We start from the raw sequence: 15846 nt of genomic DNA, 5'->3' as shown, positions 1-15846 counted from the left end.
TCTCTTTGAGCTCAGTTTCCTCATCTCCATAATGAAGAATAGTATCTTCTTCATAGGAGTGCTTTAAGGAATAAATGAAATAGAGTAATGTGTATACAATGCTTAAGTTAGTACTGATGTATGGGAAATGAGTCAGTATATTTCACGTGATATCATTTATACTACTGTTGGCACTATAGTTCTGTTTAGTCCGTTTTCATACTGCTGATACAGACATACCTGAGACTGGGTAATTTATACAGAAAAAGAGGTGTAATGGACTCATAGTTCCACGTGGCTGGGGAGGCGTCACAATCATAGCAGAAGGCGAAAGTCATGTCTTACATGGCGGCAGGCAAGAGGGAATGAGAGCCAAGTAAAACAGGAAACCCCTTATGAAACCATCAAATCTCATGAGACTTATTCACTACTACAAAAACAGTATGGGGGAAACTGCCCCCATGATTCAGTTGTTTCCCACTGGGTCCCTCCCACAACATGTGAGATTTATGGGAGCTACAATTCAAGATGAGATTTTGGTGGGGACACAGACAAACCATATCAAGCAGACACACTTAACTTCCTAGAACTCCTGTTTAAAAGGAGGCCATGGAAGTTCAAAACAGTTTAGTGATTTATACAAAGTCACTCAGCTAGTGAGATTCAGAGCCAGAACCCAACCCTGGCCTCTGTGGCTCCTGAACAAATTATCTTCTTTACACAGCCCTAGCTCTCAGGAAACACGCTCAGAGAGCCTATCCCTGTGCAGCCGAAAGAGCAAATCTTTTCCTTGTTGGAATGAAAATAAATCTATCAGAATGGTTGTTTTAGCATCCTAGAAACTCAAGTAAACATTCAGAAAATACACAGATGAGGTTCAGGGACTCAAGCACAGTGTTGCTTGGGTGTGTTACAGCAAGCAGAGCACTGCATGGAGAAACATTTCTGTCCCTGATACATATTTCGTACTATTTTCTTTAGAGCCAGCAAGTGGATTAAGGAATAAGATCCTAGACCTGGGATTTCAAATGAGAGGTGATTGTCTGCAGAGCTCAGACATTTCTGTCCTTGGAGAGCTGTGTTTCCCATGTGATGATTGTTCAGTCAGGAGAGTTTCTCTTGACAGCTCTGGGGCATCTCATTTTTTTTTTTTAACTGAGGGTTTCAAAAATTTTTTTTAATGAGGGTTTTTTCAAAAACCCTCATCATAGTCTCTTTCATTCAGCTTCTCCATTAGTAAGACACAGTGAGTAATTCAAGGTTTGACATTGCCCAGGGATGACAGCCTGGATCAAGAAGGGGAAGTGATGTGATCCAGAAAAGGTTGGTGCTTTTAACACTCAGACCCCCCCACCATTTGACATAAGTTACCCCTTCTTCCTTACTTCTCATTCTTGGGCCTGATGCTAACCTGCTTCTACCAGTTTAGCCTTGGAAATTTCATTTATTTTTACTCTTCTCTCTACACTTCTTTGTTTTATATATTTAAGAGGCTAGCAGTAGGTTAATCAAAGCTAAATTTCTTTTAGCTGAAGCACTCTTGCTACATTGGCATTTTAATGTTCTTGGAACCCGTATGGACAAAGAGTTGAAAGAAACATATACTCATTTTAATATAAATTTTTCTATCTTATACATAAATTAAAGAAGCTATAAAATTGACCCATGTCTCTTATTTTTCAGATAGACCACATGGTACAAGGCCATGCTGCTTTTCCAGAACTACAAGTAAAGGCCACAGCCAGGTAACTGCTGTCTCTCTTCCCTCTAAAGTTTTCCTTGTGTGACTGTATTGAGAGAATTCCCGTTGGACAGTTGGGTGATTTTCAGATCCTGCGGACAATGAAAATGCCTGTTAGTGCTTGAAAGATAGTCATCTGGATGATCCAGAAGATACATGTATTAATTCTTTAAATGATGTAAGAGAACTTAGAGAACCTAGAGATACCGCAAGAATATACCCAGGGACTATGGATAAGAAACTGTGATGTAGAAGGAGGACCATGGATTCTGGAGTCAAAACTTCTTAGTTTCACATCCCAGCCTTACTCCTTAATAGATACAGGACCTTGAGCTAGTTACTTAACCTCTTTATGCCTGTCTCTTCATCTGTAAAACTGAAGATAATAACTGATATGGAGTGATTTCTAGAATATTTTGAAGCAAGTTGAGTGCAAAAAGTATTTATGATATATTCCCTTTCATGTAAAAAGAAAGACATAAGAAAATACATGTGTATCTGTTCATTTTTGCAAAAGAAATACAGGAAGTGGTCAGGCGCGGTGGCTCACTCCTGTAACCCCAGCACCTTGGGAGGCCGAGGCAGGCAGATCATGAGGTCAGAGACTGAGAACAGCCTGGCCAACATGGTGAAACCCCATCTCTACTAAAAATACAAAAATTAGCCGGGCATGGTGATGTGTGCCTATAATCCCAGCTACTTGGGAGGTTGAGGCAGGAGAATTGCTCAAACCCGGGAGGTGGAGGTTGCAGTGAGCAGAGATCGAGCCACTGCACTCCAGCCTGGGCAATAAAGTGAGGCTCCGTCTCAAAAAAAAAAAAAAAAAAAGAAATACAGGAAGTTTAAACCAGAAAATAATGAGATTAGTTACCTACAGGGGGTGGGTAGGAATGGGGTGGAAAGAATGTGGGAATGAGACCATCGTAGTAGGAAGAAATTGCACTTCTCTGAGTACACCTTTTTATATAACTATAACTCTTAGAATTATTGTGATGCGTCATGTCCCGGATACCCCAATAAACAGGTGATAGATAGATAGCCAGGATATGTGTGTATGTTGGCATGGGCAAAATGAAATGCACACAGTAAAAACTGAACCTAGTGTATAAAAAAGGGGATTGGGAAAAGAAAAGAAAGGAAAAGAAAAAAGAAAAGAACCTAAGTGAATTTGGGAAAGAATATTTTGACTGTATGCCATATGGCTAAAGAGAAAAATAACCATCCATAAATATTATACTGTAATTGGTAGATTTGTTTTTCATAGGTGTATATGTTAGCTATAGGGACAACTCTTTTTGTGTATGCTACAGTTGAGTGAAGAAATCAATATATTGTGGATAATGAGAGCCAGGTTCCTCACAAATGGGAAAAGAAGAAGGTTAGAATGAACCTTATGGTGTCAATATCAACTTATGATTTTATATATATATACATACACACACACACACACACACAGAGATAGCTGGATATAAATATAAGTAAATATAGCTATGTATATTCATGCATGAATATACATGCATATACTCCCTAGCTCTCTCTGCTGAGATGGCCTGGAAGCAATGACATGATAGTAGCAATGTGTGTACCTAGCTCACAGGTACTAGATTCTAAGTACCATTCTCCCATTTCTCCAATAAAAGTAATCAGAACTTCTTAGAAAGATGGCTGAGTCTGCACTGAGGCAGTAAAATTATGGTGCTAGAAAGAAAGAAGTTACTCAACAAGGAATTGTCAAAGTACATTGGAACCAGCTTTAAGAATCTCTCAGTGGCCTACTCGGATAAAATAAACAGTAATAGCATAAAGTAAGTCCATAAGTAAATAACTCCATAAGTAAATTACTGAAGAAGGAAATAAACGAGGAAGAAATGACAGGTCTTCCTCTTCACTGTCAGGACAGTAGCCTTACAATTAATAAATGTAGAAGAAATAATGGAAATAGAAAATCAACATTAGGTAAACACTACAGAGATAAATGTTGTAGGCAAGAATCATCAATGGATGCTAAAATTAGTGAGTAAAAGTGGGAAGCAGGATATTTTCATAAACCCAGAGGATTTCAGCACAAGATACTGATTAATATGAAGAGGAAAATAATAACTTTCCAGTACTATATAAGTATGGCAGACACCACCTTACCCAAGTGATGAAAGTTAACACCACCAGCAATAACATCTGATACCATGTATCTCCTTTTATGATGCACCGATAAGGATACAGCATCATTTCTGCCATGTTCTTGCCCAAAATGATTAAACTCAATGTAAATATGGGAAGCATCAGACAAACCTAGATTGACATTCCACAAAGCTATTAGCCAGTTTGCTCCAAAGGAAAATTAAGAAACTTAAATACTGAAGAACTGTCCTAGATTGGAGGAGACTTAGGGAGGTAATACAACTGTAAGCAGTAAATAATCATGGATTCAACTCTGGACCAGAAAAAGGACATTGGTGGAGGAAAACTGTTGAAATTCAAATAGAGATTAATAGTATTGTTATTTATGGTAATTTCTTAGGTGATGAGTAAAAGGGAACTCTGTCTACTATTTTTGTAACTTCTGTGTAAATCTGAAATTATTTTGAAATAAAAAGTTTAAAAAATAATAAATGAATGGATTTTCATGCTGATAATGCTTAGTTGTCAGGCTGTTTAAGTAAAGTAAGATATTTTTATAGAATTATCAGAGAAACCCATGTAGCCAGCTAGCACAGGACAAAAGAGAGATAGTCTAAGGTGGCCACTGATAGACTCTGAAGCCAAATTGCCTTTGCCTCAGCTTTGTCCCTTATTCACTTTCTGTTTCTGGGCTATTTATTTAACCTCTGTGCCTTAGTACCTCACTGTAAAGGGAATAATAGTAAACATTTCATAAGGTTGTTGAGAAAGTTAAATGAATTAGAATAGTGGGTGATACAGAGTGATGATTAAGAGTCAAGCTGTAATATGTGTTCGACTAAAAAATGGTAATGATAAAAATGACTGTTGGGGAACATCACACACCGGAGCCTGTTGTGGGGTGGGGGGAGGGGGAGGGATAGCATTAGGAGAAATACCTAATGTAAATGACGAGTTAACGGGTGCAGCAAACCAACATGGCACATGTATACATATGTAACAAACCTGTACATTGTGTACATGTACCCTAGAACTTAAATAAAAAATGAATAAATAAATAAATGATTGTTGTAGTTAGTATATTCGACATTTCCATCCTACTAAGTGACTTACATTCTAACAGGATCAGCACACCTGCACAGAGCAGAATAAATGCATACTGTACTAAAATATAAGTAGTGTGTTATCAGGCTGTGTAGAAAAGGAGGATTGATCTTGACAAGGAGTTTGAGAAAAGCTTCATAGGCATTCCCTTCTAGGAGTCTTTAGTTACAATACCATTGCAATTAGTCATTAATTACAATTACCATTGAGTGGGATTATGTGACATAACCTTACCAACTAGCATATTAGTTGGCATAGAGACCATATAACCTAGAAAAGGGATTCCTAATTTCAGATCATCAATGAACCTCTTTAAATTGTGTACTGTTCTGCTGATTACATAATTCTGCATGTATTTCTGTGAAGGGGCCATAACGGTCATTATTTTCTTAAAGGGATTAAGCGTTTATAAACCACTAAGCCAAAGAAAAGAGCACTAGATTTATAGTTTGGAGACCTGGATCCAAATCTCAGCTCCAACATGTATCATTGTGTGAAACCCATTTTCCTCATTATAACATAGGATAGTAATGGAGAATCAACCCGAGACACCTCTTCGGATTTATTTTGAGTTTAGAAGAGGTAATGCATTTGACGGGGCTTTGTAAACTGAATTTTGACAATGATGATGACCACTACTACTCTGTTAGTCCATTCTTGCACTGCTGTGAAGAAATACCTGAGACTAGGTAATTTATAAAGGAAAGAGGTTTAATTGACTTACAGTTCTGTGGGCTGAGCAGGTATCAGGAAACTTCCGATCATGGTGGGAGGGGAAACTAACGTTTCCTTCTTCACATGGTGGCAAGAGAGAGGAGTGCTGAGCAAAAGGAGGAAAAGCCCCTTATAAAACCATCAGATCTCGTGAGAAGTCACTATCACAAGAACAGCATGAGGGTAACCACCCCCATAATTCATTACCTCCCACCAGGTCCCTCCCACAACACATGGGGATTATGGTAACTAAAATTCAAGATGAGATTTGGTGGGGACACAGCCAAACCATATCAACTACTATTATTACTACTAATGATTGTTAAGAGGAAGAAGTTTGGTGGTGGTTGCTCTGGGTTCAAGCAGCAGACGTCAGTCATTCATACCTTGCCTGCCTTCTTATGGAAAGCATGGAGGAATAGCAAGGACAGGGACTGTGAATTAGAGTCCTTGGGTTCTTGTACCTGTTCTGCCCTGAATGTCTCAATGACTACTAGATTCTTCATCCATAAATTACAATAATACTACCCTACTTACTTCATTTTACAGGCATTAATAGGATGAAAGCAGGTCACAGGAATATCTGTATATAAACATTTTCGTGTGTAACACAAACTTACTGAATATTTAGTTTTGCAATGACATACTCAAAACTTCCAGAACTTTCTTCTATAGATAAACTTCATTTGAGTAGCTTCTGTTGCAAATCGTAATTAAAAGAAGCAAGAATTTATGGATTACCACGCAAACTCAGAGAAACAACAGTATAGGGTGGTTAGAAGCAGCAACTTACAGAATTCAGTGATGGAGTCAGAACTGGATTTAAATCCCACCTCTTTTCACATAACTTCAAACCCACTTCCAGCTACTTCCCTGTATTTCTCCTTCTGTTTAGAGTGGAGTTTCTCCAAAGCATCGCCTGTACTCTTGGTCTCTATTTCCCCACTTCCTACTCCTTCCTTGCCTACTCCAGTTTGAATTCTGTCACCATCAGCTCCCTGAAACATTTCATATTAAGGTTATCAGTGACCTCTATTTTGCTAAGTCCATAGGATGTTTTTTATTCCCCTTTCTTTACTTCTCAGCAGCATGGGGCATCAGTGATCACTTTTTCCTCCTTTTAACGTTCTCTTTCCTTGACTTTCTGGAATGTCACCCTGTCTGTTTTCTTCCTATATCTCTGATTCCTCCTTCCTAACGTGCTTTCTTGAGTTTATAGTTCTTTTCTTGACCATTAACATTAACGTTTGTCACAGCTAGCTTCCTGGCCCTCTTCTCTCTTTGCCATCTCTTCCAAGATGATCTCAGCTATGCTCTTGACTTCATTTCTGTCTATATTTTGATGGCTCTTTTATGTCTAGCCCACATACTTAGTAGATATCCAGTAAATGTTAGTTCGGTTTCCTTCCACTTTTCTTTTATTGTCTTACAAAGGAAAGTGCATCTGTATCTTACTAGATCTATGAGTACAATATTCTAAAACTATGGGATCCTTTATGCTTCAGGTCTTAGAAAGAAACAGGCATAGCTGTTTTTGAAATGAAGTTAGCTGTTTGGAAGGGTGGACAAATCCTTCTGAATCAAGAACCATGTGTCTCTTTTGCTATGACTTGGGGCTTTCTGAAAACAGCAATGCAGGTCACCCCTATCTCAGAGCTTAGGGTCAGCAAATCCTGTTTGAAACTGTGGAAACAAGTGTTGATAAACAGATTGAGTATTTTATACTCTTGATTTACAATAATCCTCTTAGGCCCCATCTCTGAAGAGAAGTGTTTTGCAAGCTTATAAATTAAGTAAACAAGAATTAGATGTGACCGTACATGTAACTGGTAACCAAAGTTTCCCTTCATGTGGGGCCAAATTTGCAGATACTTCACTCTTTAGCAGAGATCACCTTATGTTGATCATAAATTTTGACATTTTTCCTCTAAACTTGATTCTCTTAGAGGTTCTTAGTTAACAGTGTCTCTGAATTAGGTTCTGGTGACAACAGAGTTTAGTGAGAACATTTTGGCGTAATCCACAAATGCTAGATTCAAGGTTGGCGGCAAAGCAAAAGTTAAAATCCAGGGTCTGTGGCTCATCTGTCTGATGAGTATCTGTTGAGCATTTACAATACATGAATGAACCAAGCAAACAGTCTTTGCTTTCATAAAAATATACACACACATATGCATATATACATGTAGTACATACATGCAAATATGCATACTATATACATATACACATATGCATATATACATATAGAGCCAGCCATTGATAAGTGCTCTAAGGAAAATTGTAGATAAATAAGGAGATATACAACATTGGTTTCAAAGCCCTTAATATTGTCTTTGTTGTGGTAGTACATTTTTTTCCTCAACCTTTCTTTTTTCCTACTTTCCCTGAATTTTTCTGTTATTCCTCTGAGGACAGCTAATTTTTCTTGATCTCATTTATTCCTCAAACTTCTTTTGCTTTTGTAATTCCCATAATCCCACTAAATATCAATTTCTTAAAATTCACTAGTCCTCTATATCGCAAATCGCAGATATATTTAAAGCTTCCCATTAAAGGCTGTACAAATCCCCCTCAAGCAAAGAAAGGGGAAAAAAGGACAATAACATTTATTAAGAATCTGCAGTATGTTTGGCACTGTGCTTAGTGATAATAGTTTCACATATATTATCTCATTTAATTCTAGATGAGGAAATGAGGATTATTGGGAGCTCTCAGACTTCACTTCTAAAAATTTTTCTCTCTTTCCATTCTGCTCTTTTGTATTGAGAGTCCCCTTTTTGCCTTTATGACTTTTTAAACCTTGGACCCTCATTCTGACAACTGGGGCATTAAGTCTATCACTGAATTATTTACTTAGCCTTCCCTGAGCTAAGACAGTCAGTGTGATAATATTAACACCTTTCATTCCCCCATGGTATGCAAAGATAATCAGTAAATTCTTGATGGCTCTTAGTTCAGAAAGATTTCTTACAGAAATTAGCTGGATATTATTATACATTTCTTTTTTTTTTTTTTGAGACGGAGTCTCGCACTTTCACCCAGGCCGGAGTGCAGTGGCGCTATCTCAGCTCACTGCAAGCTCCGCCTCCCGGGTTCACACCATTCTCCTGCCTCAGCCTCCTGAGTAGCTGGGACTACAGGCGCCCACCACCACGCCCGGCTAATTTTTTGTATTTTTAGTAGAGACGGGGTTTCACCATGTTAGCCAGGATGGTCTCGATCTCCTGACCTCGTGATCTGCCCGCCTCAACCTCCCAAAGTGCTGGGATTACAGGCGTGAGCCACCGCGCCTGGCCTATTATACATTTCTTTGGTTTCTGTTTTGCATGCAAATAAAAGAAAGTGCTCAGGGCATTGGGGTCTTCTCTAGAAGACCAAGGGTCTGTGCTGATTTAGGACATAAATCGTCTTATTTTCTACCAACTGGTTACCAGTAGCTCAGCACAGTGCCTGGTGGCATAGGGGCATGTGTAGGGAAGTCATAAGATGCCTGTTCCTTTGTCTTGTCCCTATCTTCTGTATATTCCAGCATGTCTGGAAGGCTGTGTCCATCTGAAGGGTTTTAGATAGGTGTGGGAATGATAATCAAGGTTGCATTGTAGAAGAATCAATCAGGAAAGAGTGCAGAAAGCCTGATTGGACATTCTTAGTTGAGTTGTCTTTGGACATCTAAGAGGAGGCACTTGAACAGTGGTTGGATACTTGACCTGGAACTCATAAGAAAGAAATGGACAGGAGTTAAGGTCATGTATTTGGAAGTCCTCAGCACTAGATGGTAACTGGAGCCGTGAGAAGAGGTTAGGATCATCCAAGAGGAGATAAAGAGTAAGAAAATGGTGAAAGACAGTAGATCTCTGGAAGACGTCATATGTGTAATGAACAACTGAAGAAGGAGAACCAGCCAAAGAGGAGGGAGGAAAATCAAGAGAGAATAGTGTTTCAGAAACAAGAGAACAGATGAGGAAGGAGTGGTCAAATGGTGTAAAATGCCCAAAATGGTTCATCGGCATTAACAACAAAGAGGGTATTGTTCCTCATGGTGGTACCAATTTCAGTAGAATGGAGCAGGCAGAATGCATAGTGTATTAGGTTAAGAAGTAAGGAACTAGGCCGGTCGCGGTGGCTCACGCCTGTAATCCCAGCACTTTGAGAGGCCGAGACGGATGGATCACAAGGTCAGGATATCAAGACCATCCTGGCCAACATGGTGAAACCCTATCTCTACTAAAAATACAAAAAAATTAGCTGGGTGTGATGGCACACACCTGTAGTCCCAGCTACTCGGGAGGCTGAGGCAGGAGAATCACTTGAACCCAGGAGGCAGAGGTTGCAGTGAGCTGAGATCACGCCACTGCACTCCAGCCTAGCGACAGAGCGAGACTCTGTCTTAAAAAAAAAAAAAAAAATAGAAGTACGGAACTAGAGACAGACAATATGGAAGCTTCTTTTCAAAGACTTTCTCTTACTGCTAGAAAGGGCACAAGTATATTTTGTTATACCATGTATTCTGATTTTTTGGTTTAAGAGTATGACCACCATACTCTCTGGGCAGCCTGTGAACCCAAAGAATTAGGTGATTTATGGAGAGGGAGAGGACATGAGAGATTTCAGGGATGCTGTCTGCATTTAAGATTACAAGCAATAGGTCCGAAAAAAAAAAATCTTCTTTGATTCTTGGATTTTTAAAAAACTAGAAATGAGTTTCTTATGATGGCAAAGAAGAGGAAACTATTTATTGATAAACCTGTCATTTTATAGTGCTCAGGGCTCTATGTTTAATCTTCATAGCAGCCTTTAAGTAGACAGTATTAGCCCCAATAGCAAAAAAGCAAATGGCTCAGAGATGGTTTGCCTACCTGATCATCCAGCTGGTACATGGGAAAGTCACTTTATGATTATTGAAACTATATTTTCTTCATGATACCCAATGGGATGTGGACAGCAAAAGTTTCTCCTTCTGAGACAGGATATATCAGCCTGGGGTTCATGAGCGAGAGGGAGAGTGATCCACTTGGGATCACAGTTAATATGTGATTCCGTAGCTAGAAGAAGGCAGGCTGCCATTTGAGAAGGAACTGATAAAACATGCAAAATGACACAAAGTCAGAACCAAAAAAGGCATCATGCAAGGTTAAAATTATGTGAATAATGATGTGTATTAGTTAGTTTAATGTCTTCCAACTGCATTTCATTTTGAATGATATACTCAGATAGCACACATGGTAAGGTATAATTGAAAAAACATGTAGGGGAATGGCTGCATTCAAAGAATAAACATACAGCTGCAAGGAGGTTAGGAGTCAAAGGGGTACGCATATGCCCCAACCCCCAGGGATCTCATTAGTGCATGAGTGGCCATATATGTAGAGGCTAAATGAATCTCACTGTTTGCAAAGACCTGCAGTAAATGAGACAATGACGAATCAATAATAATTAGGCCTATACATTCTTATTGACCCAGATGTCTGAAACCAAATGCCCTGCTCAGAGATTCCTTGAGAGGCAGAATGAAAAGATTTATAGACATGTGTTTCCAAAAAAAAAAAAAAAAAAAAAAAAAATCCCTTTACTTTAAGAGCAGTGGCTATTCTGAAGTGGAAAGTTGCAAGAATTAGTGCAGACTCTTGACTTGTGGCTAGAAAAGATGTTCTAGAGGCTTTTTTGTGAATGTGATTCCTGTTGGACCAGGAGCAGAGAGAGCAAAGAAATGGAAAACCAGGAGGTTATCATATTCTTGTTCTCTGATACGTTGTTCTGGCTCTACCTTGTATGGAGGCTTCAGAGGATCCTTTCCTGAGGCCATAATAGAATCATTCTAAAACAGGGTTTGAGTTTTTGGGGCTTTGATAAATAATTTCTGAGCAAAGATACAGAGAGTCCATGGCTTCAGAATCACAAGGAGAAGGGTTTAAAGCTGGACTCAGACCTGTCTCTTCACCTCTTGAAGCATCTCCTCTGTATGTTAGTGGTACCTCCCCAACTGGGCAGTGCTGGAAGGTCTGGTGTACACTTAGGGAATGGCAACTGGTGTTAACTGTAGTTGTTAAGCCTTTTCTCAGTAATATCTTATTCCTCCTAATATGATCTAAGGAAGAAGATTTTTGCAGATGAGAATGAGCTTGCAGCAAGAAGCAAATAAACTGCTGGTAGGTAGGGCGGTAGGGCTGCCCTCACCTCCACCCTAGTACACATCACACACACTCACACACACACAAATATACATGCATTCACATTTACACACTCATGCTCACACAGAGCAGCTTTGCTTTTCTATATTTTTACATTGAATATTTACATACAATTTTTGTTTAATAAAGGAGTTCTACTGGCCGGGCGCGGTGGCTCAAGCCTGTAATCCCAGCACTTTGGGAGGCCGAGGCGGGCGGATCACGAGGCCAGGAGATTGAGACCATCCTGGCTAACACAGTGAAACCCCATCTCTACTAAAAATACAAAAAAATTAGCCAGGCGTGGTAGTGGACGCCGGCAGTCCCAGCTACTTGGGAGGCTGAGGCAGGAGAATGGCGTGAACCCGGGAGGCGGAGCTTGCAGTGAGCCGAGATTGCGCCGCTGCACTCCAGCCTGGTGACAGAGTGAGATTCCGTCTCAAAGAAAAAAATAAAAATAAAATAAATAAAGGAGTTCTACTGGTAAATGGGGAAAAAAAGAGAATTTAAAAATCAATGCTCCACTCATTGGTGTGTTTCCCTACACCAAGTACAGGAAACTTTTGGCAACTTCATGGGATCCATGGGGACACTCACCCAATCACAAACTAGAACTAGAAATCACTGAGCCTTCCTTCTAAAACCCTTTTAAAATGCAAAACATAAATAATGCCTTAGGTGTCTTAGATATTAACCTCCTTTGGATATTGATTTCCTATACTTTTTTTTCTGCCATTATACAAGCCATGTTTTTAACCTTTAAAGAGACTTCCAAGGACCCCAGTGGGAAGTAGCACAGATGCCAACTGCTGCAATATTCACTTTCTTTTGAAATCATTGGTTCAGAACTTTTAGAAAGCAGCATCTTTTAAGAGGGGAAGGCTGACCAGCTTTCATCTTTGTGTCATGTGGTGTGATTTAACCCAGCGAGGTAGGTGTTATTAAACCTATTTTATGAGTGGGAAAATTGGAGGCCAGAGAGGTTAAGTCACTGGCCCATTTTACCAAGCTAGGAGAGGTAGTACCAAGATCTGAACTGAGTAGTGCTCTCACGCCCATCATCTTCTCTCCACCTCCTCTTCACCTGAACATGTAAAGAATGAAGGAGTTGGTCTGACTTCCTCATTCTACACATGAAGAAACTGAGACTTAAAAAGGAGAAAAAAGCCAGGCGAGGTGGCTCACACCTGTGATCCCAGCACTTTGGGAGGCCGAGGTGTGTGGATCACCTGAGGTCAGGAGTTTGAGACCAGCCTGGCCAACGTAGTGAAACCCCGTCTCTACTAAAAATACAAAAAATAGCTGGGCGGGGAGGCTGAGGCAGGAGAATCGCTTGAATCTGGAAAGCGGAGGTTGTAGTGAGCCGAGATCGTGCCATTGCACTCCCACCTGGGCAACAAGAGTGAAACTCCATCTCAAAAAAAAAGAAAAAAGAAAAAGAAAAAACGTACACAATGTCATCTGGTGGGTTTAGGTTGAAAATCAGGTCTCTAACTCCTGATCCTAACTGCATTTATAACATTCAGTCACTTTACTTAGCAAAATCCTATCCTGAGTCTGGGAACTTGTATTTCTCTCTATTTATCAACTCATCATCATTATTACAATTAGGAATACTGATTTTAGTAAATTATTGACATATGTACAGTATTGTACAGTTTACAAAATACTGCACCTTCACATACATAATCTTTGTTGATCTTCACAATAACCCTTTGAGGTAAGTTGGACAGGGATTATGATATCTGTTTTTACAGATGAGAAGAGGGTGGTTCAGAAAGTTTGAATAACTTTCTCATGACCATACATCTACTAAGAGTAAAGCCATTCCTGGATCCAGTCTTCTGACTCCAAACCTTTCTACTAGGACGTGGCACCTTTCTTGGTGATAGTACAGTGTGATTTGAGAGTACAGTGGGCTAGCTTCTCTGAAGCTTTTAGAAGCCTGCTTACTTTCCTGGATCTGGAAGTACAAATGGTTTCTTTCTATAGAATGATTTGCTCCCTGACCCTATTCCCCTTTTAAAAATGAAATTCACTTCTCTTCCAGATGCCAGAGTATATATGCATATTTGAACAGTCACCTGGATCTGATTAAGAAGGCTCAGCCTGTGGGTTTCCTTACTGTTGATTTACATGTTTGGCCAGATTTCCATGGCAACCGGTCTCCCTTAGCAGATCTGACACTAAAGGGCATGGTAAGTAACAACTAGTCCTTGCACATGGGTGAAGGCAGGCCAAAGGGCTACGAAGTTTGGAAGAAGCAAAGTGAGGAAAAAGGAAAAGAAAAAAATAAAACAGGCCAACAGCCCACTGGCTTTGTGCAGATGCATTGCTGTTGCTGCTCCCTGGGATGAGCTGCTGAAAGTTTTCATTGTTTCTGAGCCAACCTTGAAAGCGTTAAAAGCAGCATTTCCTAGTTCAGCTACTGCTGCCTCTTTGTCCTGTGGAGTGGCTAAAAGTCATGCCTATGTAATTTTGGCATTTATATCAGTTTGTAAAGTCATATTTTCCAGCTGCATCTTTAAGTTGCCCAGTAAATCAGTAGTAAATATTACCACCCATGGTCTTGCTGGCCACAGCCACACATCTGCCTAGGCTCTGAGTCAGGGCTGTTCAGACTCTACACTAATACAGTTAGGATTTCAGATTAAACTTTGGTATAAGTAAATGTAATTTATAACTTATGTTGGAAAATAAATCCTTCTCTTAGTGCCCTTTAGGGTCACTTCCTCTGTGGATATTCTAGGCTCTCCTAGAGGGGCCAGGTGAACTTGGTGGGAGAACTCTCAACTACCCCAGTTGAGATATAAAAGTAATATCATCCTAGACACCAGGGGAATCATGTTTGAGGTGTGATGAAGCAGGTTAAAGGTAGAGGAGGGGCCAGGTGAGGCCACAAATAAGAAAATAAGCCATGAATGCAGGAACCAGGTAAATGTCATGAAGCTGAGAAGGTGAGTGTGAGGTACGTTAAGGTAGAGTTCAGAATGGAGGCTGTAAACAAGGCAAGACTTGTGCAAAGGAAGCTGCGTAACAGTGGAGCAGGCCTGATGGAGTCACGAATTCAAGACTCAAACTACTACAATTTTGTGGTTAGTTTTGTTGAGATTGTTTTTAAATATTTCTATGATGCCAGCAGAAAGGCCAGAAGTTTATTTTCATTACCTACTTGACATGATCAACTTCTATTACTGAAAGGGAGTCATGGTGAAAAGAAAAGAATATTAGACATGGCAAATGTTATGTTGATCTGGAGTCTGTGAAGCATATGCCTACACAACAAATCATGAGCTTGGTGTCCTTTTTTATAGAGACAGAAGAATAATGTCCAGAGAGGGCCATGTGGCAACAGGCCGCAACTAGAAAGTCATATTTTCAGATAACCAACTCTGTCTGTAAACAGGGGGTAGGAGAAGAACACATTTCATATGGGTACAGAAATAAGTGTCTTAATTAGAGACAAATATCTGAAGCCAAATAGAACTAGATACTTAAAATGTTGAAGCAGTCAAGAAGCTTGACCAGTGTTTTAAATGACCCCAAAACAAAGCAGTGTTGCATAGTAAAATGGTCATTGCTCTGGAGGTCATTTGTTGCTTTAGATAAAACTGGCCTGGGGGCCTTCCCTAGCCAATGTCTGTCTTACCCAAATTCAGTACCCAGCATGTGAGGCTTCATGTCTCCCAGTAGCTTTTATCCATTTTTTAAAACCAATCCTGACATCCAAGACCTAGGAATTATCATCAGAAGGATATTCTAATAAAGCTGACCCAAATGCAGAATGAAATTCCAAAGAAATCAATGGAGTGTTCTGAAGAATTCTCATATCATGAGAATAAGTGTGTATGCACCAAAAGGAACTTCTTACATGGGGACATATGCCAAGTTGTATCTAAAAATCCTGGGTATGTTTACTTTTTTAAAAAGTTACATGTTTGTTCACATACCTCATATATCACTTGGTAGTTCTTGGCAATGATTTCTCTTTATCACTGTCCTTGGGTTAGGCTACAATGGAAT

At 39.7% G+C, this 15846-nt stretch overlaps 1 protein-coding gene across 22 annotated transcripts in view; it reads left to right on the top strand.

Moving 5' to 3' along the window:
* Window positions 1-15846, top strand: part of FGGY (FGGY carbohydrate kinase domain containing) — a 456399-nt gene that overhangs the window by 313693 nt on the left and 126860 nt on the right. For all 22 annotated transcript variants that reach the window (XM_055235132.2, XM_063613860.1, XM_063613861.1 and 19 more), the window contains 2 exons: window positions 1663-1724; window positions 13874-14021. In XM_055235132.2, coding sequence (XP_055091107.1) covers window positions 1663-1724; window positions 13874-14021 — 210 coding nt within the window. The remainder of the gene's footprint in view (window positions 1-1662; window positions 1725-13873; window positions 14022-15846) is intronic.

The sequence above is a fragment of the Symphalangus syndactylus genome, chromosome 19 (genome assembly GCF_028878055.3).
Source record: "Symphalangus syndactylus isolate Jambi chromosome 19, NHGRI_mSymSyn1-v2.1_pri, whole genome shotgun sequence".
In the NCBI taxonomy this organism is placed as follows: domain Eukaryota; kingdom Metazoa; phylum Chordata; class Mammalia; order Primates; family Hylobatidae; genus Symphalangus; species Symphalangus syndactylus.
Note: the sequence above shows the minus strand (reverse complement) of the source record. Positions and strands in the feature narration are given on the sequence as shown.